The sequence below is a fragment of the Amaranthus tricolor genome, chromosome 7 (assembly GCF_026212465.1).
Source record: "Amaranthus tricolor cultivar Red isolate AtriRed21 chromosome 7, ASM2621246v1, whole genome shotgun sequence".
NCBI lineage: Eukaryota > Viridiplantae > Streptophyta > Magnoliopsida > Caryophyllales > Amaranthaceae > Amaranthus > Amaranthus tricolor.
Genome location: NC_080053.1, coordinates 17,446,883 through 17,474,822, shown reverse-complemented (window position 1 = coordinate 17,474,822; position 27,940 = coordinate 17,446,883). Strand labels below are relative to the sequence as shown.

The 27,940-nt window shown below is 30.3% G+C and overlaps 1 protein-coding gene across 1 annotated transcript; it reads right to left on the bottom strand.

Moving 5' to 3' along the window:
• Nucleotides 1-250: 250 nt before the first annotated feature.
• Nucleotides 251-26,514, bottom strand: LOC130817856 (probable pectinesterase 29). The gene is made up of 5 exons (XM_057683803.1): nt 26,240-26,514; nt 25,150-25,315; nt 16,447-16,641; nt 3,728-3,981; nt 251-636 (listed from the first exon to the last, which is right to left on the bottom strand). The coding sequence occupies exons 1-5, from the start codon at nt 26,455-26,457 to the stop codon at nt 417-419; spliced, it is 1,053 nt and encodes a 350-aa protein (XP_057539786.1). The 5' UTR covers nt 26,458-26,514; the 3' UTR covers nt 251-416.
• Nucleotides 26,515-27,940: the final 1,426 nt, after the last annotated feature.

Sequence of the window (27,940 nt, the reverse complement as noted above, 5' to 3'; positions counted from 1 at the left end):
TCCGGTAATATTAAAGTTGTTTCCTGAGGCTAACCTAGTGTCTAAACAAGTGACCCATCAACCATGTGCTCGTTCGAGCGCCAAAAGGTGTTTGTACTCACTTGCTTTTTCAAGCTACTACTTCTTCAATATCTCTTGAATGTTTTCTACTTGTGTGCTTATCTTAACGCCCTCATCATTGAGTCATGTTTTTGCTTCAATAACTTGAACAAAAAAGCTATAAAACCAGTAAAAAAAATGGTCCATATAAATTAAATATGATAAGAGATCAACTTGGAGTTTCACATTTGTATTACGAAGAATCAATAATAATTAACAAATACAATGTCCATAAACACACAAATAATTTTACACAATTAGGAACTTTAGAAGTATAAGAAGCAATGGATTAATCCCTTTAATTTAGGGTGAGCAAATTATGGTTCCTTCATGTTGGTGGTCCAACTGAAGAACTTAGAAGCCATTATTTTAGTAGGAAGAGGTTGATTCTCAATCCAATTATCCTGATTAATAAAATTGTTAGTTTTTAAAAGATAGTTAAGTTCATCCGATCTTAAACTTCTTCCCCATTTTACCCTCTTAGACGTGTCTGAACCTGGTCCAATGCACTCTACTTCTTCATGTGCTACTGAATCTCTGCACAAGTATTTTGGATTAATTAGCAAAAAAATCACATGAAATTATGAAATTTACAATTTAATTATATGTTTTTCAATGTAATTGTAATAAATTATATACTCAAATAGATAGGTTGATGACGAGTAATATAATTACAATAACAACTAATTATATATATATATATATATATATATATATATATATATATATATATATATATATATATATAGGGGAGGGATCCATTGAGAAGAGGTTGAAAATGAGAAGGGTAAGAAGGACTCTACACCCTTGATTTCACTAAAATAAAAAAATCTATGGTCACGATTGAGCCAAAAACTCATAATTGTAAAAGTATGTTACACAGAAAGGTAACTATGAAATATTTTGAAAATGTTTTTTAATTTATAACATAGTATCTTTTTTGTATATATAGTAACCAAACAAAATCAAAAAAAAATTCTTCTCACTTTAAAATCCTTCTTATTTAATCCTACCTATATATATATAGACAATAAATAATAAAACACAAGTTTATCTAAGTTCACCGAAAATTAAAATAGTACAAATTCTAAATCCCAAGGAACTTTAATTTATCTTCTTGGTTAATTTCATAGAAAAGTTACTTGTTTGACCCTAAATATTTTAAATCCATAGAAATGTCAAAAAAAACTACCCTATAAAGAGTACGCTTTTGGGAATTTTATATATCGATCATTTTTAATAATTTATTAAAACAAATAAAGTAGTACATGCAAAACCCCATTGAGGATGATTATTTTGCATTACTCCACATTATCAAGTATATGGCATATACTTTGGACCAAGGATCCCTTCTTAAAGGATCATATACCCTTCAACTTCATGCATACTGAGATTCTGACTGCGGTGCTTGCCTGATACACAATGAACCTTAATTGGATATATCTTACTATTTGGAAAGTCCCCCATCAGCTGGAAATCAAAAAAACCAATACATCATATTCTAATTCTCTCCTGAACCTGAATATAAAGCTTTAGCAATTGCAACTTTAGAAATTACATGGTTAGTTCGTCTCCTAGAAGAACTAGGTATCTCTAATCTCTAGCTCATTACTTTGTTTTGTGACAATATATCTACTTTACAAATTTCTCATAGCCTCGTTTTAAACAATCGTACCAAACAAATCGCAATTGTTGTCATTTTTCTCGTGAAAAAGTTTATGAAGGTCTTATTCTTCTTATTTATCTCCCAATTGCTCAACAACTTACTAACATTTTCATCAAAATCTATCCTTCAACTCTTTCCAAATCACTATTTTCAAACTTCTATTAGTTAGTAACCACCCAAGTTTGAAGGGATGTTAAGAATAGTACCGCACAATATGATGCTATAAGTAATATACAACTGCAGGGGTGAATCTATTCATGGGCGCCCTCTGGCATATGCCTCAAATTGAAATTAAAAAAAATAAATTTTAAAATCAGAGGAGAATGAACGCGCGATGTTTCCTTCTTTTATAAAATCAGAATTCTCCCAATTTTATTCTCCCTTCTCTCTCGAAAAGATAAAACCCTAAAAGAAGAAAAACCCTAAAATTGTCGCCACGCCCCCTGCCGCCGTCTGCCCCAGCCTCTACCACTACCACCACCTACCCCAACAACTGCCGCAAACAAGTCGCCTGTCTGACAAGATGTGTTGCTACCTATTAGTGAGCTTTCCCTAGAAATTAGAATTTTGATTTCTAATGTATTTTCAAAATTAAATCTTAACCTTAATCTTAATCTTATTTTTTATGTTCTAATATTAATGTTAATCTTAAATTCTTATTCTTGATGTTTTTTTTATCTTGATCTTAATCTTAAGAAATTGTTTCTTTTCTTTAAATTGCATAGTTCAATTAAAAGTTTCTTTTGAAGAATGGATTACATATTTAAAACATTAAAGATAATTGATTAAATTTGTCGCATTTTGATTGATTTATGATTTTGTATTTTAGTACTTTTTTGGGATGTGTTGAACAACTTGATTTTAGATATATGTGTCTAGAGCCATATCCAGAACATAATTTGAAGTTTGTTAAAAATAATGGAACTAAACTTTACCTATTCAGAATTTCTAAATTGTTGTTGTTTCTTAATGGAAGAAGATCATATACTAAGGCTGTTTTCGTTAAAAAGTTATAGTGATTGTGGATAATTGGCCTAAGTCCTAGTTTAGAATTAGAGATGTGATTTACATAAATAGCCAAGGCAGTCAGATTTTAAAGCTGTTTGATTCTTGATTCTTGGATCTTGGTTGACAAAATGACAAGTACAATGCGATCTTGATTTGTGATATTCCGTCCTTGTGATCTTGATTTATATATTGTGAGGAATCAGTTAAATGTAAAATTATTGATCTAATGTGAGAAACGATGATCGATTCTTGAATATGAAGACTCTCAATGAACTTTCCATAAAACTTATTGAGACGAGGACATTTCGTCCATTTTAAGAATAGAATTCTGCAGAAATTTCGTCCAATTGGTTGTCCCCTAGGGGATTTTGAATCCTGAATCCGTGAACACAAGATGATGCAATTCTTCTAAATGAAATAGTTATATGAAGAAACTTTTTGTTATAGGCTAAGAGTGTTTGTTTCAAGTTTATTACAAGTTTGTTATAGCTATCCACGTTATGTTTAGTTTGTTATTTCTTCTTCTAGCTGTGTAAGTTTAGTAGTATATATAAAGGTTTCGTTGTGTATTGTAAGTTTTTATGCTTTCAAAAAATCGCTATTCTGCCTCGTATTAGTATGTCTATTTTTCCATGTAATATTTCAGATAATTGGAATCAAAGTCAAAGAAAAAAACATTCGAAAATATTATCAATCATTTAAATACTTCTTTAAACTCTCTTACACTCCTCTAATTTATAATGAATGATTTTCTAAGTGCAAAGCAAAAAGTGCAAAGTGTATTTAACATTTTTTCCCGGTTATCATACTTTCTTCTTTGGCTTTACTGTAATATCTTTTTGTACACTAATATTTATTTACAATGATTTTTTACCATTTAGTTCATCTTTATATATAATTAATTGGCTTCCAAAAAATAAATATTCAAAATAAATAGTGGAGAAGAAACAATACTCATGGCCAAGAGTAAAACTGGGGTTCCATCCTTGAGGAACAACGATATCTGAAAGGTAACTTTTGTAGAAGACAACTCTGGAGTAACTTTGGTATGGTCTTCCAAGAAATGCGTAAGATGTGCCAACCACCATACAATATTTGAACACAAATCCATTACTATCTTCTTTGCTTATCCGACCTTGTGCTGTTATATAACCAGCCCCATATATTCTATCATCATATGGTCCACTTGTTACGTTTATTATGCAACCCTACATAAACATGAATAATATAACTACTTAGTGGTGAATCCGAAATTCTAGTATAGGATTGGATTGCCTTCGCATGTGTTCAGAACCAATATGGCTATCATTCTTTTAATCTTTTTATTCCACAATTCAAAAATAATAAAAAATTTATTGGATAAACCATACTATACCTTAGGCAAACCTGACCGCCTGGGCCTAGATTCCTTTGATAAATTAAAAAATACAAAACAACTCATTTTTATAAAAACATTTTTTTATGTGAACATATAATTATGTTTTGTGATAGACATCAATTTCTATTGTTATTCCCTCCATCATCAAAAAAATTTATGTTTTCAATGTTAGTACTGTATTTATTTTTTAATAATGGAATCTTTGTCCTTAGTTTTCTATCAGCACACTTTTTTATTTTATAATAATTTAACCTTTACCCTTAGTTTGCTATCAGCATACCTGTTGGCTCTTAAGGTTTTGATGATGACTTCACTTTTAAAGTAAACAAACATGTTTTAGAGATTGTTTTGTAGGTATATATCCGATTTTGTTGAAATGGTTGATGAAGCCTATGACTTGGTTCGTGGAAGTTGTACGTGTCTTAAAATATTCAAGAAGTTTGATAAGTGCTTAGGAAGTTAAAGGTTGACAGACGGTCTACTGTTCCTAAAATGAACAATCTAACAGAAGTTGAAGCTGGAGACAGTACGTTGTTCCTACGTAGCAGGTCTGGAGAAAAACATCGACTGAAAAATTGCAGTTATTTTATTATTCTGTTTTTAGTTGATGTAAACGGTTAAATCTTAAATTAGTTGATTAAATTAATTAGTAAGTTAATTGGCTAAACTATTTTTAGGTTATCTAAAAATAGCCTAAGACTTTTTCTTCTTAAGATTAAGATCTCCTATTTTTTAGGATCTTGTGTTTTTAATTCCTATGCTATTTTTAGCCTAAGGAAACCGTTTTTCTTTGAGCAAATGATAGCCGGACGTTTATTTTTTGGCAAGACCACTATCTTTTTGTTTTGAGAACGTGGATGATAGTGTGAGGTGTGTCTAAGGTAACTGCTGGCTGTTTCCACTATAAATAGGAGGAACTTTGCTCAAACCGAACATCCATCCAAGAGTGTCCATTAAAGGGAGATCATTTAAGAAAAATATTTTCTATTTTTAAATGCCAATTAATTTATTATATTTTTCTTAAGTAATTATTTTAATTTTTATCCTCTTGAGAATTGGCCTTGTAAGGGTTATTGAGTGTTTTGTTGTAATTAGACTCATGAGAAGTTTAAGAGAATAGAGAAGTGAAACGTGAGAAGAGAAAGAGAAGGAGAAAGTAGAGAAAGAGAATTAGGCCTAGAGTAGAGAAGCTTCAAGTAAAGCAAACTGTTTTATGTAATTGTAATTGATTGCCTAAAACATAGTGAAAATTTTGAAATCCGGGGGGGTCGTGGTTTTCCTTCTTATTAGGCCAAGAAGGTTTCCACGTAAAATCTTTGTCTCCTTTTTATCTCTTGCTTTTTAAGTTTAAGCTTTATTTTGTTTGTTAAAATTCCGCAAATTAGAGTAAAAACTTAGTAAAGCTTGATACACAATAATTCACCCCCCTGTTGTTGCATTCGACCATCTTTGTGTATTTCAACAATTGGTATCAGAGCCCTGTTCCTCATTTAATCAGGAAACCTTGAGAGCAGTACCCTGTTGCCTGGCAACATGTTGAAGATGAACGAACGCATAAATGAAGGGTACTCTACGCAAAGGCCACCCATGTTCGATGAGAAATTCTATACCTACTAGAAAAATAGAATGGAAATTTTTATAAAGGCCGAAAATTACCAAGTATGGAGAGTAATTGAAATAGGAGATTTCGAAGTGACGACCATCAACTCCAACAATGAATCAATTCCAAAACCAATCACTGAATATGAAAAGGAAGATTTTCAAAAGATGGAGATGAACGCTCTTGCTATCAAGCTGCTTCACTGTGGTCTCGGGCCAAATGAACATAATCGTATCATGGGTTGTAAAACGGCAAAGCAGATTTGGGACCTGCTGGAAGTTACCCATGAAGGTACCAGTGAAGTGAAGCGATCCAAGATTGACCTCCTAATGTCCAAATATGAAAGGTTTGTTATGGAACCTAAGGAAAACATCCAAGAGATGTTTACCAGGTTCACCAACATTACAAACGAACTTGTCTCTCTTGGTAAGATCATTCCTGTTCATGAACAAGTCAGGAAAATACTGAGAAGTCTTCCACAAGATGAGCGCTGGAGATTTAAGGTCACAGCCATCCAGGAGTCCAAAGATTTCACCAAGTTCAATTTGGAGGAGCTGGCTGGTTCACTCATGACACACGAACTGGATTTAGGAACAGCGGACAGTTCCCGAAACAAAGGACTGGCTCTAGCAGCTGATGATAGTGAAGAATTAGAAGCTGGTGAAGAGGAAGCTGCTATGTTGGCACGTAAATTCAAAAAATTCTTCAGGAACAGCAGATATAGAAACCAAAGAAATAATAAGGAAAGAGGAACTGCTAACATGAAGACAAATTTTGAATGCCACAAATGTGGAAGTACTGATCACTTCATCAAGGATTGCCCTCTATGGAAGAATGAGAAGGGCAAAGGGAAGACAAGGGAAGCTGGAAGAATGCCAAAGAAGGGAAGCTTCAGAACATATTTTCGTAAAGCAATGATCGCAGCTTGTGGTGACACTGAAAGCGAAGCTGAAACTGAAGTTCCAGTAGAGGAAGAAACTGCAAATCTGTGTCTCATGGCATCTCATGAAGAGACTATGGAAAGAGAGGTAATGTCTTCTAGTTCTTCTCCTAAACATCTATTCAGTTTAAGTAAGGATAAATTAATTAAGTTATTTTTGGAAACACAAGAGAAGTTGGAAGAAAAAACAGCTAAGTGTCTCCAAATTGAGAAAGATCTTAAGTTAAGTAAAGATCACATCTCATACTTAAATACTTTTAGGATCGATGTGCAATGTAGATTTTTTGATTTTTTAGATAAGAATATCATTTTAAAAGAGCAATTGGAGAAAATAAAGTAGGAATTCATCATTCTTAACATTGAAGAGAATCAAAACAAATTGCTAGAATTAAAATGGGATGAAAATGATAAATCCACTCATGTGTTTAGCACGGAATTTCAAGAAATGAAATTAAAATTAGAATCATGTGAAAGAGAAAATAAGTATCTAAAAGATCAAATTAATTTAAAAGGAAAAGGGAAAATCAATGAAGTTCCCAAATGGATTCTAAATGCTAAACCAAAAAGTAAAGAAGGTCTAGGTTATGTTAAAAATGATAAAAAGAAAAAGGTCTATGTTGATCTCCCTAGTAGTAAAATCTGTTCCTTTTGTGGTAAAATTGGACATCTAAAATATCATTGTATAAAAAGGGAACAGCACCACATAGCAAATAAAATTCATGTCGAACAGTTATGGATCAAGAAATATGATTCATGTATAATCGACAAGGAACCCAAGGATAACTGGGTTCCTAAACCTAACTCTTAATTTAATGTGTAGGTTCAAGTGAGGGGGAACAACTCATGGTATCTCGACAGTGGGTGTTCCAAGCACATGACGGGTGACAAATCTAAATTTCTCTCACTTGAAGCATATGATGGGGGAACTGTAACCTTCGGTGATAATATGAAGGGTGAGATAATCACCAAAGGAAAGGTTGGAAGGTCAAGTTCCCATGCCATTGACAATGTATTTTTAGTCGAGAATTTAAAACACAATCTTTTAAGTATTTCTCAATTTTGTGACAAAGGTAACTCTGTTAAGTTTACTTCTGAACGATGCATAATTTCTAGGAACAACACAGGAAACCCTGTGCTTGAGGGAATCAGAAAAGGGAACACTTATGTTGTGGACCTGGACACTATTCCCAAAACCAGTTTAACGTGTTTAAGCGTTATAGAAGAAGACCCATTGCTTTGGCACAAGCGTCTAGGTCATGCTAGCTATTCATTGATTAATACCTTAAGATCAAAAGACCTAGTAAGAGGATTACCAGCAATAAAATTCCTCAAAAATGAAATTTGTGATTCTTGTGCTAAAGGAAAACAAGTGCGGTCATCCTTTAAATCAAAGTATCTGGTGACTACCTCTAGACCATTAGAATTAATTCATATGGATTTATGTGGACCTATGAGAACACAAAGCCGTAGTGGCAAAAGATATGTGTTTGTCATAGTTGATGACTATAGTAGATTTACTTGGACCCTATTTTTAGTAAGCAAAGATGAAGCTTTTGATGAGTTTGTTTCTTTTGCTAACAAAATACAAAAATCTACCAATAATCAAATTGTTCACATAAGATCAGATCATGGCAAAGAATTTGAAAATTCAAACTTTATGAATTATTGTAATGAACATGGTATAAATCACAATTTTTCCGCTCCTAGGACACCACAACAAAATGGAGTGGTAGAAAGGAAAAATAGAACCCTAGAAGAAATGGCTAGGACTATGTTGATTGCTAGTGGTCTACCTAGAAATTTTTGGGCCGAGGCCGTCAATACTGCATGCTATACTTTGAATCGTGTATTAATAAGACCAATCACTTCTAAAACACCCTATGAATTGCTTAAAGGTGTTAAACAAAATATTTCCTATTTTCGTGTGTTTGGATGCAAATGTTTTGTTCATGTAAATGGAATACGAAATATAGGTAAATTTGATGAAAGAAGTGATGAAGCAGTATTTCTCGGTTATTCATCACATAAAAAAGCTTACAGAGTTTATAATAAGAGAACAATGTGCGTGGAGGAATCCGTTCACATAATCTTTGATGAAACTAACTTTTCAACAAGTGAATAGAAAATAAACAATGTCAAAATAGGTCTTGCAAATTTAGAAGATGATGAAGAAATAAAGGTGCAAGATCAAGGAACAGTAGGTGAACAACCAATACAAGAAGACGAAGAAGAAACTGACCAAGTCCAGGAACTGCCAGCACAACTGGACCAGCAAACTGTACCCAATTCAGCTGTTCCCGCAGATGAGAAAAATGATCCAGTAGCTGAACAAAATGCCAATCAAGATGTTGAGCCAGAACATGCTACTGTTCCCTCAAGAGAATTTGTGCCCAAACCTTGGAAATATCAAAGTTATCATCCTCTTGATCTGATTATAAGTGATATGAATAAGGGAACACAAATCAGATCCCAACTGAGAAACTTTTGTGCACATTTTGCGTTCCTATCATCACTTGAACCCAAAAATCACGAAGAAGCTCTAAAGGATTCCGAATGGATAGTAGCCATGCAAGATGAATTAAATGAATTTGAATGAAATAAGGTATGGCACTTGAAACCCAAACCAAAACACAAGAAGGTAATTGGTTTGAAATGGGTATTTCGGAATAAGCTAGATGAGCATGGAATAATTGTAAGAAACAAAGCAAGACTCGTGGTCAAAGGGTATAATCAATAAGAAGGTATTGATTACACCGAGACATTTGCTCCGGTAGCAAGGTTAGAGGCTATTAGAATTTTAATTTCTTTTGCTGCATTTATGAACTTTAAGTTATATCAAATGGATGTGAAATGTGCTTTCTTAAATGGTTTTCTTGATGAAGAAGTTTTTGTTGAACAACCCCCAGGTTTTGAGAACACCTCTTGTCCTGATCATGTCTACAAGCTTGACAAAGCTTTATATGGCTTGAAGCAAGCTCCTAGGCAATGGTATGAAAGACTATCAAAGTTTTTGATTCAAAATAACTTTGTAAGAGGAAAAATTGACAAAACCTTATTCTTTAAGAATAAAGGTTATGATATTTTAGTTGTTCAAATTTATGTTGATGATATTATTTTCGGTGCGACCAATGATTTGTTATGTAAAGAATTCGCAAACCTTATGGGCATAGAATTTGAAATGAGCATGATGGGAGAATTAAATTTCTTTCTTGGTTTGCAAATTAAACAAACTGAAAATGGTATTTTTATTCATCAACAAAAATACATAAAAGAACTTCTTAAGAAGTATGGGCTAAACAACGCTAGAACCAACTATACACTCATGGCTACAAATGTTAGATTAGATGAAGACCTAAAAATAACTAACGTAGATCAAACAATGTATCGAGGCATGATAGGTTCCTTATTATATCTAACTGCAAGTAGACCCGATATTTCATTTAGTGTTGGTTTATGTGCTAGATTTCAGTCCAACCCCAAAGAATCACATCTCACAGCAGTAAAACGGATTTTAAGATATTTGAAGGGAACAGACAACTTGTCCCTATTTTATCCTAAAAGTGATGTTTATGATTTAAAAGGCTTCAGTGATGCAGATTATGCAGGTGATCTAGTTAATAGAAAAAGCACGTCAGGTAAGGTACAATTTCTTGGCTCATGTTTAGTTTCATGGAGTTCCAAGAAACAAAACACGGTTGCATTATCCACAGCAGAAGCTGAATACGTAGCAGCGGCAGCTTGCTGTTCCCAAATGCTTTGGATAAAACAACAACTAAGAGATTTTGGTATTAAAATTGAATGCATTCCTATTTATTGTGATAATACCAGTGCCATATGTATATCTAAGCATCACTCACGAGCTAAACATATACATATTACACATCATTTTCTTAAGGATAATGTAGAAAACAAAAGTATTGTATTAAAGCATGTTAATACAAATGAACAAGTTGCAGATATTCTGACCAAACCACTTCCAAGGGAACAATATGAAAAGATGAGATTGGAACTTGGTATGATCAAGCTCCACTAAAGTTGGTTGCATGAAATTCCTAATGAAGCATCATGAGAATGAAAAAGGTCAGGAATCAACCTCAATATCTTGATTGAGAATCAATTATTGAATGGATTAGGTAAACACTTAATAAAGTTTGTACTATGAATGTCTTCTCGTTTGTATGTTGTTAAGTTGATCAGATCAAAGTAGTATGTTCGTTATTTTCTTCATATAATATTTTATAATATCATAATTCATTCTTTTTATAATTTAATATTTCATAATTTTGTTCTTAATATTTTTTAATATATAGTCAACATAAATCAATAAAAAAAATATGGGAAACGGTTTTCATTTCTTCATATAATCCTTCCAAATCACAAGTAATGATGAAGGTATTGATGAGATGGGACTTAAGGTAACCGTCATTTCAAAACTTTCAAAAGCTGTCACCGTACATCATAATACGCATACATCTTCCTCTTCCTTAAGAAACCGTTCTCCTTCTTTTCTCTCAACCTTTTCAAAAGTTCAAAATGAAAACTCCAAGATCTTCAAAATCAGGCAAGAAAACCTCTAAATCCCGTACACATACCCAGCCACAACCTCTAAAAGTGGTTCATCCTCCACCATTACTGGATGCTGCACCACCCACAACCACAGAAACCACAAAAGAATCACCCAAATATACTACTGAACCTACCAGTACCAAACGCAAGATTTCAAGTGGTTCATCCTCCAAAGTAGTCAAACGTTCGAAGCATAGTGACCCTAAAAGTGCTGAAGAAATCTCAAAAGAAATGTCTGTTGGTTTCGGACTCGACAAATACTGGTATGACTCTACCCATTTTCCTCAACTGCATGACATTTTGCAACATCAAGAATGGGAAGTTTTGATGTCAAATTTTAGTTGCAATTCCATTTTTCCAAATCTTATGCGAGAATTTATTTTAAATTTCTCAAATGATTGTGGGATGTGCTCTAGTACTGTCAAGAACATCAAAATAGAATTTAATAGTGCATTGCTGGGGGAATGGTTTAATGTTCCTAATGTTGGGTTTGATACTTACTATGTTGGTTCAAAAATAGTATTTTCTGGGATAAATGAAAAAACGGTTTTAAAATTTTTAGGGATTGAGCAAAGAAAAGGGAAAATAAGCCATAACATTTTGAATCCTCTGCATAAATTACTGTACAATATTGCACGAAGATTTCTTTTGCCAAGAAACTCCAAAAGGAGTTAAGTAAGTTTACGTGATGCTACATTGATTTACTGCATGGCTAATCACATAAAGATAAAATTTCCATCTTTGATGATATCTCATTTGTCTGATTGTATTGAGAAGAAAAATTTTGTTGGTTATGGAGGATTGCTGACCTGGATTTTCAGAAAATTTGATGTCCCTTTGGAAGGGTTGGAGTTCCCAATGGGACCTAACATGAAAATAGGTGCAAAGTGTTTACAAAATTTGCACTTAAAATTAACTGATGAAGGGATGTTAATACATAATTTAGAGGAGAAAGTTGAAGTTGGTTTTGAAGAAGAAGAGGTTGAAAAAGAAGAGGAAAAATTAAGGGAAGAAGAACAGGAAGAAAAAGAGGAAAAGGAGCAAGGACCTGTTCCCACTGATAATATTGAAACAGAAGAAAAAGGGGAACAGGATGGAGAAGCTAGTAAGGGGGAAGCAGAACAGGAAGGAGTAGATGCTTATCACAATCTTTGTAATGATTCAAGTGATGAAGAGACTGTGATAGCATTGAGAAGAAAGGCTAAATCTGTTCAGAGAAAGAGTAGGAGGTTAGCCTCGAAACGTAAGGCTACAATGGTTGATGATACCACATTTGAGACCATGCCTGAGTCTACATCCAATAAACCTCCCTCTCCCAAGCCAACCACATCATTACCATATCACACTCCATCACCACCACATCACAATCCATCACCACCTCAATCACCTATTCACTTCACACCAACACCATCTCAGTCTTCACCAGGTTATGGTTGTGCTAACCCTGATTCTGTTCCTGCAGTTTCTTCAAACTTCATCCTCTCCAAGCTCCTTGACCTACAGTCTCAATTCACTGCTTTTCAAGACGAAGTTCGAGTCTCACTTGCTTCAATTGTTGATCAGCTTAACCAGATGGAGAGCCGTCTTGGTGCCAAGCTGGACACAGTGGAAGTACAAACTGAGTTCATCGATGAAGAAGAGACTGCTCCCTGATTCCTCTTCCCATGTTTTTAATGATTTGTTGGCTGTAACACTAATCAAACAATTTCACTTTCCTATGTACCATCTGGGGTACACGTTTGTATTTGAACAACTGCTACATTTCTTTCTTTTGTTTTTATTTTCTAGTTTGTGATGACTAACATTATGCAGATTTGATTACTTTTTATGGTGCTTACTTTCATTATTGTTTCTTGCTTTCATCACTGACAAATCTATATGGTTTGTGCTGAGGTTTGATAACTCCATATTCTTTTTGATTGATGACAAAAGGGGGAAGATTATGCACAAACTTAAGAAGAGCTGTGATTACACAGTACATATCTTGATTGATTTATATTGCTTTTTATGGAAGTTAATGTGCTGTGTTTATGATAGCTTAGAATCGGATCATCTGTGTTGATATTAAGTTTTTATGGATATTTTGATTAATTGTTTTGATTAATTGTTTTAAAGTTGTTTCTTTGTTTCTTTTGAAAATACTTAATAATTTATGTTTTAGTCTATTTTATTTTAGTTTGTTTTAGTTTAATTATTTTTGAAATTTTTAAAACATATTTGATATTATATTTTTATAGAGTAAGTTGGTTTATGTATGCTTGGTAAATTATATTGTAACAAGTTGATTTACTAAGTTATTTAGAGTTGCTTTAATCTCTAGTATGCTCTAAGAAATTTGTTTTACTCTAGTTTACTTGAGTTTGTTTATAAAGTTTGTCATCATCAAAAAGGGGGAGTTTGTTGGCTCTTAAGGTTTTGATGATGACTTCACTTTTAAAGTAAACAAACATGTTTTAGAGATTGTTTTGTAGGTATATATCCGATTTTGTTGAAATTGTTGATGAAGCCTATGACTTGGTTCGTGGAAGTTGTACGTGTCTTAAAATATTCAAGAAGTTAGATAAGTGCTTAGGAAGTTAAAGGTTGACAGACGGTCTACTGTTCCTAAAATGAACAATCTAACAGAAGTTGAAGCTGGAGACAGTACGCTGTTCCTACGTAGCAGGTCTGGAGAAAAACATCGACTGAAAAATTGCAGTTATTTTATTATTCTCTTTTTAGTTGATGTAAACGCTTAAATCTTAAATTAGCTGCTTAAATTAATTAGTAAGTTAATTGGCTAAACTATTTTTAGGTTATCTAAAAATAGCCTAAGACTTTTTCTTCTTAAGATTAAGATCTCCTATTTTTTAGGATCTTGTGTTTTTAATTCCTATGCAATTTTTAGCCTAAGGAAACCGTTTTTCTTTGATCAAATGATAGTCTGACGTTTATTTTTTGGCAAGACCACTATCTTTTTGTTTTGAGAACGTGGATGATAGTGGGAGGTGTGTCTAAGGTAACTGCTGGCTGTTCCCACTATAAATAGGAGGAACTTTGCTCAAACCGAACATCCATTCAAGAGTGTCCATTAAAGGGAGATCATTTAAGAAAAATATTTTCTGTTTTTAAATGCCAATTAATTTATTATATTTTTCTTAAGTAATTATTTTAATTTTTATCTTCTTGAGAATTGGCCTTGTAAGAGTTATTGAGTGTTTTGTTGTAATTAGACTCATAAGAAGTCTAAGGGAATAGAGAAGTGAAACGTGAGAAGAGAAAGAGAAGGAGAAAGTAGAGAAAGAGAATTAGGCCTAGAGTAGAGAAGCTTCAAGTGAAGCAAACTGTTTTATGTAATTGTAAGGATTGCCTAAAACATAGTGAGAATTTTGAAATCCCGAGGGGTCGTGGTTTTCCTTCTTATTAGGCCAAGAAGGTTTCCACGTAAAATCTTTATCTCCTTTTTATCTCTTACTTTTTAAGTTTAAGCTTTATTTTGTTTGTTAAAATTCCGCAAATTAGAGTAAAAACGTAGTAAAGCTTGATATACAACAATTCACCCTCCCTCTTGTTGCATTCGACCATCTTTGTGTATTTCAACAATACCCTATTAGTATGCTGACAACAAACTAAAAGCAAAGGTTGGATTATTAAAAAATAATCTAAAGTTGGATTAGTCACAGCAGATAGGTGAAAGGTTGGATTATTAATTTTAATTTTTCATTATTATTATTATTATTATTATTATTATTATTATTATTATTATTATTATTATTATTATTATTATTATTATTATTATTATTTATTAATGGTTAATATATATTAAACATATACTTCACATATTAAAACTTCTACTTCACATACTAAAAACTCTTTACATCACATATCATAAACACCTACTTTTCAAACCATAAACGCCTAATTTAAACATTTAAAACTTATAATTCACATATTAAAAATTCTTACTTAAAATGTTATAAAAACCTACTTCAGATATTCGAAAACATCTACTTTACATACTAAAACCCCTACTTGACGTATCACAAACACCTACTACACATAATAAAAGTCTCTACTTTATATATTATAAACGCAATAGGTATTTTTTATCACTAGAAGTAGGGATTTTGATGAGTCATAGTAGTTATTTTTACTAGTAGAAGTAGGCATTATAATAGTTCTCAATAGGTATTTTACATGTATAAGTAATTATTATGATGGTTTATAGGTTATTTTCAATCAGTCATATTTTAATGAGTTAAGTAGGGGTTTATGGTATATTAAGTAGGGGTTTATCGTATGTTAAGTAGGGGTTTAAAGTATGTGAAGTGGGGGTTTATGGTATGTCAAGTAAGGATTTATGGTATGTAAAGTAGATGTTTTGGGGTATTTTAAGTACGAGTTTGTAGTATGTCAAGTTGGGGTTTAGAGTGTGTCAAGTAAAAGTTTCTTGCCTGTTAATTAAGTAGGGGTTTATAGTATGTCAATCAGAGGTTTATGAGATGTCAAATAGCATTTAATGATTTGTCAAGTATGTGTTTAGGCATATCAAGTAGGATGTTTAAGGTCAGTCAAGTAGGTGTTAGGATATGTTAAGTAGGGGTTTATAATATGACAAGTAGGTATTATTAAGATAGAGGGTAACCATAAATGACTTCACGGAGAAAAAGGCGAAAAGTTATGGATGAAGCAAGAAGGTAGTCGTGAAAATAGAAATTATTGTGATATGAGATGCGCTTCATTTGTATTTTTTTAATTTGTTTTTCTCATTAAAAAATTAAGTCGACCCAACTTTAATTGGTCTCTTTGAGAGACTGTTTAGCGGAAAATTTATGAATATAATTGTCATATAGTCAATATAAAAAAATAAATGGTCATATGGTAAATTAAAAAAATTTAAATAGGTCAATTTAGGAAAGTCAAATAAATTAGAGTGGGTATCCCACCTTAAAATCGGATATTCAATCCGAATCCGGATCAACTGTTTTAAAATTTTATGTTTTATTGTTTTAAATTTAGAGATGCGAAAACTCAATACCCTAAAACAAATCGAAATCACAATAAGACTATAAGAGTCCCAACCACGGCAAGAAAATATTAAAATCAGAGATTTTGTGTCGAACCCTATAATTTATAAATGTGTATATGAAATAATATTGTAATTGAAAGTAATATTATTTGGCAAAGTGAAGAAGGAGAAGGGGACATACATGATATATGGACTGGCCATAGCCCCATATGAAATCAACATAACCTTCAATGTAACACCCTTCGAACAAATGACGTCCTATAAAATCTGTCAAGGTGTCTTGCACACCAATAAATCCACATTCATAAAAGGCTACTTTATCTCCAATTATTAGAGCGGCTGGAGCTTGGGATATTATAGATGGTCGATATGTATTCTGGAAATTATTTAGGATAACAAAACCTAGTTAATTTGTAATTATTAAGAGTATTTTTAAGATTGCTAATTTAATAATTAATTCAAGCTAAACTTAAGTGCAAGATTATTAATGAACTTAAAACCAAACAAATATGAGAAGTTTAATAAATATATGCTATCTTCATATTAATATATACAAGACACATAAAATGCATTACAAAAAATATAAATTAAGTTAAAATCATAATCATAAAGTGTTGAGTAATTACAAATACTATTATTTCAAATATTATAGAAATCTTAAAGTTAATAAGAATGTTGAGAAATGATAAAAAATAATATTAAATAAGCTGATCATAATCATACTCATAATCATAATTATAATTATACTAATACTTAAGTGTAATAAAAGTATTGAAAAAGGACAAATGTCATCATTTTGAGCACTCAACCAAAATGACTTAATTTTATTAGTTGAAAATTGCTTACATGTCTTATTTATAAATACAACAAACATATAATGCATTACAAAATATATTAATTAAGTTGATATTTATAGAAATTGTCAATTATTACGTAATTTAAATTTAAATCTAATTAAGGTAAGAATAAATTGATTTTTCTTAGCATCTCAAACAAGTTGTTATGTTCAATAGTCTATCATTCTATTTTGGTTAAATGTGTTTAAATAATATATACATATATAATTAAGGTTAAAATAAACTTACTTATCTTAACTTCTCTAGGAAGATGCTCATTCCAGTCGAATACTATAAATAAATTGATTGTTGTTGCAATAAAATATTTTATAATTAGTTTAGAAGTCCGTGGAATGCACGAAGTTTAACATAGAAACATAAATAAATAAAATTTTTAAAGAATATTGTAAGACTCTAAGAAGTTATCATTTGCTATTATCCAGCTCTTTTTATTAATATTCATAATTATGATGATAATTTAAATCAATATATTTTTCAAAAATAATTTCTTACTTATGTATAAAATATTCTTGTTTGAAACAATTAATCTCTTTAAGATTCTTATTTAAATGTAAAAATATTTTTAAATACTTAATTTAACTTTAAATTTATTTATAAAAATAAATTATTACCATCCACACCATCAATTATAATTTTATTAAATTAATACTTTTATATTCGGAAAAACTCTATCAAATCGTTTTTTTTATTTTTATTTTTTTATTAGTATTTATGATTATGATTATGATTATGATGATATGATTCATGATTAATGATTATGATAATAATTTAAATCAATATATTTTTCAAAAATAATTTCATACTTACGTATATAATAAATTTTTTTAAATAATCAGTCGTTTTAGGATTTTTATTTAGATATAAAGAATTAATATAAAAATATATTTTAAATACTTACTTAATTTAACATTAAATTCATTTAGAAAAATAAATTATTGTCATGCACACAATTAATTATAGTTCTATACATTAATAGTTTTATATTTGGTAAAACACTTAAAAAAACGCCATATGTTATTTTTCACTTCTTTTGTTAGTATTTATAATTATGATTGAAGTTGTGTTTTTGTTCTTTATTTTTTTTGAAAGGAACCAAAAAAATTCATTCATAAAAATGTCATTTAACATCTACAATAAAGTAACGATCAATCAAATATATAATTCTAATCAAACAAATTTCAATTTATAAAAAGTCATGATCATTATAAAGGAGATCTAATGTTGAAGTGTAGCCTCTATCACATCGCTGATTGATACAGCCTGCTTCGAAGGGGTCTTTAGGTCGGATGTGGCTTTAAAATAGTGATAAGTTTAATATCATTGACTGTATTAGCAGAACTGACACTCATGATGATGTCATATGCCTTTTACCAGAATTGATAACAAGACTTCAAACTCTCACCATGAGAGAATTTAAAACCTAATATATAGGTAGATTGAATCCAATAAATGAATAGAATAATTTAAACTTATAATATATAGAGAATGTATATTATTTGTAACTAAATCAAAAAAAAGCCAAAAACAGAGAGATAGGAACTTACTATCAACCATAAGGTTAATAGTGACCGTAAACTTGACAATAGAGGATAGGGTTTTCTGAAAAAAAAAAAAAAAGAAGAAGACAGAAGAGATGCTAGAGTTTTCTTTCCACTGTGTTTTTGTTAAGTTAAATTTCACATTGTACCTTTAAAGATTGTAAACAAACTTTGAAGCCTATTATAAAAGTTTATTTATCATTAATTATCTTATTGTGTGTTTAATTTACCTTAATTTTCTAAAATAATCTAATTATCTATTCAAATTGCCTTTTTAATCTCTTAATAAAAAAAATTTATAACATGTTTTTATATATGTCTGTAAGAACTTCATGCATTATACGCGTATCTAAATTTATTTTGATTTATACACATAACTTTCTTCGATATCTTTTGAATTAGTCTTTAATCTTTGATAATTAATACTTTTAATTGAACTAGTTAGGAAAGATACTTAACGTTTTACAATTCTATCATATTTATGCCTCAAATCACTACAACAAAATATATTTTTAGAGAGATATATGTAGTGACATATAATTTAAATATCATAACTTTAAATTTCTAATATTATATATAGCTAGTGAATTTAGTGACATTTATTAGACCCTTTAGCAACATAACCAAAAACATACTAAACTTTTTTGTGACAAAAGATCTACTTCCTCCGTTCCATAATACCCGCTACATTTTTTATTTTTGGCATTTTCATATTATTTGATACATTTCTATTTTTAGTAATAAAACAATCATTTAAAGTTCTACGTACCCTATTTTTATCCTATTTTATATCTCATTAACTTTTATACCTACTATTGTTTAATCTTTATCTATTCCCAACTAAAATTAATATTTCCTTCATATTTATTTCTCCCATTAAAAACCCACCTAATCTCCCATTAAACCCACCATCCCAATTAATTATTTCTCCCATTTAAACACACCATCCCAATTAATTATTTCTCCCATTTAAACCCACCTTCCCAACTTCCTCACACTAATGGTGGAATTGATATCCACCCTCAGATTTGATGCATCATTTGATCCTAAGCGTCCATTTAAAATCCTAAAAGAATCAGCTCCCATATAAGCCAATCCCCTCACCCCAATCCTAACCCTAATCACACGCCTATCCCTCCTCTTTCTCTCTCTCAGTCTCTCTTTCTCTAACATTTCTCAGAACAAATTCTTTGGCTTTAGATCTAATTTTAATTCTTTAATCATAATCGTTCACGAAATGGGGATTTGATTTTCTTTGGTTTTGTACTTGGTTTTGCATTAAATCTGGGTTTTTCGATTTGATTCTATTGGTTCTGATATATAGTCTTTATACTCTTTGCTTTGATCTATTTCAGTTTAATCATGATCTATTTGGGTTTAATCATCATCTAGTATGGTCTTTTTTCTCTTGTTCTGATTTGGAGTTTATTTTGATTTTGATTATGGTTTTTTCTGACTATCTCTTTGATTTGTTTTTAATCCGAAAATCATGAGTTGATATGGGGTTTTACGTTTTTTTGATCTGTTTTTGATTTTGATAATGTTTTTTTTGGGATTATCTTTGTGATGTGGTTTTAATTCAGAAATCATGATCTTTTTGTAGTACTTTACCTGATCTGTTTTCATTTATGATAATCTTGCATGTTGTTTTTATGTTGATATTTTTTAAATTTTGATCTGCTCTTTTGTGGCCTGATTTCATGTTTATTTTGATCTGTTTGTGATTTTGATAACGTTTTTTTTGTTTGGATTATCTTTGTGATTTGGTTTTAATTCGAAAATCATGATGTTTTTGTAGTACTTTACTTGATCCGTTTTCATTTAAGATAATCTCACATGTTGTGTTTATGTTGATTTTTTTTTTTGATTTCCATCTGGTCTGTTGTTGTCTTATGTCATGTTTATTTTGATCTGTTTTTGATTTTGATAATGTTTTTTTTTGGATTATCTCTGTGATTTGGTTTTAATCCGAAAATCATGATCTTTTTGTAGTACTTTACCTTATTTGTTTTCATTTATGATAATCTTGCATGTTGTTTTTATGTTGATTTTTTTTTAAAATTTCGATCTGCTCTTTGTAGCCTGATTTCATGTTTATTTTGATTTGTTTGTGATTTTGATAATGTTTTTTTTTGGATTATCTTTGTGATTTTGTTTTAATCCGAAAATCATGATCTTTTTGTAGTACTTTACGTGATCTGTTTTCATTTATGATAATCTTGCATGTTATTTTTATGTTGATTTTTTTTTAAAATTTCGATCTGCTCTTTGGTAGCCTGATTTCATGTTTATTTTGATCTGTTTGTGATTTTGATAATGTTTATTTTTTTTGGATTATTTTTGTGATTTGGTTTTAATTTGAAAATCATGATGTTTTTTTAGTACTTTACTTGATCTGTTTTCATTTAAGATAATCTTGCATGTTGTTTTTTATGTTGATTTTTTTTAATTCCATCTGGTTTGTTGTTGTTTTATGTCTATTTTAATATTGATCAGATTTTTCCTATCCTTTTAAGGCAAAAATGATGTTTCTTGGTATATTGAGTTTGATCTTTTTTGCTGAAGTTTGTAGTTATGTTAAATTAATGTAAATGGTTGAATTTTGATCAGAACTTTATTATGTCTGTTAATGGAGATCAATTTTTTATTATGTCTATTTTAGTATTGATCAGATCTTTATTATTTTAGTTAATGGAATTCTGACTTTTATTATGTCTATTAATATTGATCAGATTTTTTCTATCCTTTTGAGGCTAAAATGTTGTGTTTCTTGGTATATGGAGTTTGATCTGTTTTGCTAAACTTTGTAGTTAGGTTAAATTAATGTAAAAGTTTGAATTTTGATCAGTTTTTTATTATGTCTATTACTGTTGATCAGTTTTTTTATTATGTCTGTTTTAATATTGATCACTCTTGTTGGCTATGCTATGCAGTGTGTCCCATACTTATGTGCTTTCTCAATGATGAATGTTATTTGTCTGATGAAATGTGTATATTGTAGTGTGTTTCATTGTCACCTTAGATTACTTGACATTAGTAGGAGATATTAACATATTTATAACTTGCCATCTGATGTTGTTTCATTGCCACACCAATTTCTTGGTATGAGGCTGAAACTTAATAAAGTTACTGATTTGGCAATGGTTAATGTGTTTTGTCTCAATGCCGTTGCAAGCACTAAGATGACGCTGAAATACTTACATTTGCACAATTTCAAATGATGTTAAACATTAAATCTGAGAGTTAAATAAACGTACACAAGTGAAACTTGCTTAGTTTTTTGTGTGTAATAACCATCTCAATGACTAAATAGAGAGGTGTGCATAAGTTCATAGTTACAAAATGTTGTCATAAATATTCTGTCCTTTGCAAAATGTTGATCCATGTCTACATAACACTGTAATGATTTACAAAATGTCTACTTAACTAAAGTTAGACAACCCTTATGATCCAAAAATGTAAGGGTATTAATCCATGTCTACATATTGATAATTAATTTCAATCATTTTGTGGAAGATCATTGAGATTAATTATACCATGAGATAAAAATTGACGTGCTGCATCTATAAGTTCTTGCGGAATTTCTAATTGTCTAGGCAACATACCCAACCTGTCCAATCTTTGTTTTTCAATGTGTGGATTCTTATAGTTATTACCACCTCTAGCTTTCAACACCTCTATCATGCATAGTTGATATTGTATCCACGTGTAGTTCAAAAGCTTTGGTTCAAAAGTGTCGTACGCATCATTGACTGCCTTGATCAAATCATTGAGGTCTTTGGGGAATGACTTGAATTGAATTGATTGTAGAGCACTAAACAAACCCAAGTCTAAGATGTTTATATCTGGACTGGATGCTGGTTGACAAACTAGTCTAATGTTAAATCCATCTTTCTTGGCTTCTTGATTGAATGCTTGATCATTTGTTAAAATATGTGGCTTGGCGTCATCTTGTTGAATCCAAATATCTTTGACTCCATTTGTTGGCCATTTCGATTTGATTGTTGGTACAACTTCATTGATTAGTTTGTCTCGAAGAACATCTCGTGTAACTTTTGTTATTGCTCTTAACTGTGGTGTACCTGCTGGTCTGTTTTCTGACCTCCTCATTGCATAATAAGTCTCTGTGAATGGAAAAATTTCTATTTTTCCATCACACAACACTTCTCCAGTGGAAATAATTTGAGGTCTTGCAACAGCTGCTATAAACATTACTTTACCTATGAAATTTTTGTTTTGCACACACCTATATGTTCTTCCTCTTCCCAAGAAAATAAATAGTACCTTTGTGTTTCCCTACTCATGTAGAACCATTTTTCATCGATGTGTACAACATTATACATGAAACTGAATTTTGGTATGTCGTCTACAGTAGGTGGTATTATTTGGGATAAAATAAAGTTGAGTCTTCTTATTTTGTGGTCATGAGAAAGTTTTGGTTTAATTGAATTTGTATGTGCTCTAATATTACCAGATTTCATCTTTCTATAAACTTGTGAATGCCCAATGCCTAATGCACTTGCCATTGCTCTAATTGCGGTCCTTTTTTCAATTGGGACAGCATTAAGCAGAGTCGTGTCAAAGACTCTTGGTGTCCTACCAACTCTTCCCCTTTTTCTACCATTAACATCAAACTACAATGCCATTTTGCATTGCTGTTTTGGCTGATTCCCAAAGCCTTGCTACTGTCCACCTAGATGTGTTATGTTGCAATGCAATTGTTTTTATTGTATCCCATGGCAAACGTCTATCTGGTTCTTTAGACAAACAAGTTAATTGCTGTACAATTAACTTTCTGGTCTAAATTGGCAGTTCTCTCTTGTGACCTACTGGTCGGTATGTTGAAGTTTGTTGTTGGTTTGGTTCAGCAACTATTTCCTCCTGTGATATTGTTTGACTATGGCTAATGGGATCCTCTAAAGTCAAACTGACATCTATCTTTCCATAAGTTTCACTTGTGTACTCCTCATAAATGTCAAATTCAGAATCTATATTAAGGTTTTCAAAGTAAGAAATAAATACCTCAATATTAGGATCAATGAATTCCTCTTCTTGATCTTGAACTTCAACCATTTGCTTTTTTTTATTGTTCGTGCTTTTTTTTTTTTTTTTGTTTTCCCACTGCCCTCCCCCACCCCCCAAAACTTAACTGATGTTGCGGTTTGTTGTTGGTTTTGTAGAATTGATGAAAGAAATAGGATTGGATCCAAATTCTTATGGACAATTTAAAAGGGGAGGAGAGCAAAAGAAGGCAATGAATTGAAGAAGTGATTACTAGGCCTCTATTTATGGATAGTTTCATCCACTGCATTGCAATTTTAGTGTTGGCTTTTGGTGTAAATTTGTACTTTTGGTGAAAATTTGTAATGTTGGTTGGAATATCATATGTTTTAGTAGGAAAATCTTTTTTTTTGGGGGGGGGATATGAAATCAGGTTTTATGCTCACCTAACAACCTATTTTCCTTTTTTTTCCTTTTCAATTAACAGTAATAAAATAGTATAGTCTATAAACCAAACCATTAGCTACATTGTAGCACAGTCAGGTTTATTAATGTGTACCCATGCAATTTGTAGCAAGAAAAACAGAATAGAGAAGTATGACATTTCTCATAAATGTCATTATAGATTATTATAATAACAATTACATATGCCACATAAGGTTAAATAAAGTGTCACTAAATCACTTTATGGAGGACCTAATAAAAATCAATAATTATTACACTAAAAATATAAATTAGTGACATTTTTTTATTGTCACTAAATTTTGTCGCGAAAAGTTATTTTTGTTATAGTGTATTTGTATAGACTAATAATATTTAACATATGAGCTAGTTATTTCTTTTGTTTTAAAAGAGGAAGAAAGGAAATGATTATAATTGTTAGTGTTAATGGTTGTTTGGTATAACAATGCAATGACTGTTTCGAATGAATACTGATGTGTAGTTGAAGGGCAATAGAGAGAATAGGACATGAAGGTGAAGGCAAGAAAATTGCAAAGAGTACGAGAGGATGATTAATTGGAGAAGCAGAATCAAACTAACGGATTATGTTATTTCAAAATAAGAGATTGGATTATCGAACATACCCTACCAAACACTTAGCAACACAAATGATTTATTGATTCTGTTACTTAATATCAAATCTGATGTACCAACGACCCCTTAAAATTTATACCCCGATCATATTACTTAAACGGGTGAGTGAGGTATGACTAATTAACAAAATTGAACAGAATCAAATATAAAGCTTATACATCATAAGAGTATTACTTCCTCCGTTTTATTAAACTTGTTATATATATCTCAAACTATTATTAACTAAAAATTATAAACATTTGATATAGTGAAAGTAGATTTAAACAAAATTTCACTTGACTATATTTTTTCTTGCAAATTAACCACAATATATAAAATATGCTTGAAGATGAATAATACCGTAATATCTTATGAAGCGATTATTTAATAACAAAGATGTGAATTTGTAATTACCTTGAAAGTAATATTCCTGACAACAATATTGTCAGACAACACTGAAAACGTTGCATAATTAAGTGTCGCTCTTCCTCCTCCATCCCACCATTCTATCACAGTATTGTGTCTGTTTTCCCCGACTAGACTTATAAACGGTTTATTTCTTGGGATTATTACTTTTTCACTGCAAACCAAATACAACAATAATTAGTAGTCATGTTAGCTATTATATGGTTTAAATTTCCATCTTTTGATTTTCCGTCCGGTTTAATGTGCTAATTTAATTTTTAATATTTTTAATTATGTATATTAAAAAATTTTAAAATTTAATATTAATAATTGTTACATTTAGATGAATCAAACAAGATGCAATTTTACTATATTTTATCTTAAAAATTAAAACTAAACACAAATTAAGGGTGGTAAATTAAAAGTGCCTTATCTTGAAATATAGCACGGAGGAAATATTAATTTATATTATTATAAGCAGTATAAATTTCTCATAATTGTTTCCTGTTCTCAATACTTTATAAATTTCAATTTTCTTAATTAAGTTTAGGGTATCTCTTATTTTTCCTCTTATATTGGATTTCTTTTTCTATTTTCTCATGAAACTTTTCACTATTTCTTTGATTTTATCCGAGACATTAATTTGATTGTGGAGATTTTCACGACTTTATTATGAATTATTATCTTACATTTACGATAGATTTTATTACATATTTTTTTATTTAATACTACGTAAAAATTGAAAGATCCCCTGCAAATATCAAATGTAACGTAGAAATTCAAATCATGTTCAAACATAATATCTCATCTATAACGATGGTGGTTTTGTCAATATAGAGTTATAATTTACAACTTGCTAGTTATTGAATAATAAATATACCAATTATTAGCAAATTTTAATTTATTATACATTGAATAATATATTTTATACAATACAAAAATGCACGATATAAAGAATAGTGTCTTTTATATATGCACTATTTATTTATTTATTTATACTAATTACTAGTTAGGAATATAGCACGACTAAAAAATATTAAAATTAATATTGAATAGGAAAAATAAAGATAATTTGTTAAATATAATATTCCATACATACCGGTAAACACCAGGCCTGAGTTGAATTTCTATCCACCTTGTATTGGAAATGGGAAGTGAATCAATAGCATGTTTTAGTTGACGGAAGTGTCCATTTCCAGATTGATCCACAATCATTACTTGAGATATCACTTCTTCATGAGCAGCAAATAATGTTAATAACATGTAATTTAAATGATGAAGTATAGTAAGGTAAACGATCAACCATGAAATTGACATTATTAAACACTGATGAATGTAGCAAAATGTTCATGATTTACACAAATCATGTGATTAACCTATCTTCTTTTGCTTTTATATATAAATATATATATTTTTTTCTCTAATATGTGAAACAAAGGGCAACAATCAAGTCTAATATAATGAAATGGGTTGGTGTATCATTCTTCAATTAAGATATTATTATTGAGACATAAAATTAGCTATTTTAGTTTTTTTTTTTTTTTTTTTTTTTTTTTTTTTTTTTTTTTTTTAAATTTCATTGCTATTAATATAAATTAAAGGAATAACAATACATGTAATCAGTGGTTTACCTTGGATTTTAATTAGGGATGATCATGGACTAGGTCCAATCAGACCTAAAGCTAGAGACTCGCCATGTTATAACATGGGTATTAAATAGGTGTTGAAGTCATATGTAAAAATAAAATCAAGACTCGGTCTTAAAACATAAGACACATACCTTAAAATTAAAGTCAATTCTAAAGCAGGCCGGGTTTGGTAGCATCTTAGACTCATGGCAATTCCTAAATTTAGTTATTTATGAATGTGATTGAAATTGATTATAATGACTAAACAAAAACAAAAAAGTTGGAAGGTCATGACAATTTTCACTTCAAATATTCAACATAGTTTACAATTTTTCTCTAAAAATTGAGTAAAATTTATAATCTATAGCTGGATATATGGGCACTCCTATTCCCTTTATGTATTTGCTAATTGCCACTATATGTATTTTAAGTATTTTTTAAACACACTTTGTTGAAAAAATATATTCCCATCAAAAATTATATTTACTTGCTGTTGTTGAAATTAATTTTTGTTTTCATGCTATTTAATAAGCGATTTGATTCTTAATATATTTAATTTCACATATTTGTTGATTAAAAAATTTGACAATATAAAAATACGTAATTAAACAAATTAGACAAATAAAACAAGATTTGATCACTTGACTATATGCTTAGTGTTATATAAAGAATAAAAGTAAAACAATATCTATTGATAAACAGTAGTTATTATATGAAGTATGTAAGTGTACTAATTTCAAGTAGAGGTAGTTATGCAAAAATATATTAAACGGATGTTTCATAATTAGGGTAGCAATAATGATATTATTCTGATTTTCAATATCTTAGGAATATAAAGCTTGTTCTTTAATAATTATATGGATCATTTGTCAATTGTCAACACTATCAATTTATTAATGTAATGTTTAGGAACAAATATTTCATTTTAAATTATGGATTTCAATTATGAAATTATAAATGAAGTATTTGAGAATGACAAGATTTGGGTAGTCATTTTCAAATTTTCAACTTTAACTATTTTAAAAATAATGGTGGAATTTAATTCAAATCCAAATTTGAAAATTTTTAATTTGCCAAACAATAAATTTACTCCAATTTCAAATTTTCAAATGAAATCATCGTTTCCAAACATAGCATTAGAATTTACGCATTAATAACCTAATAAGTAATAT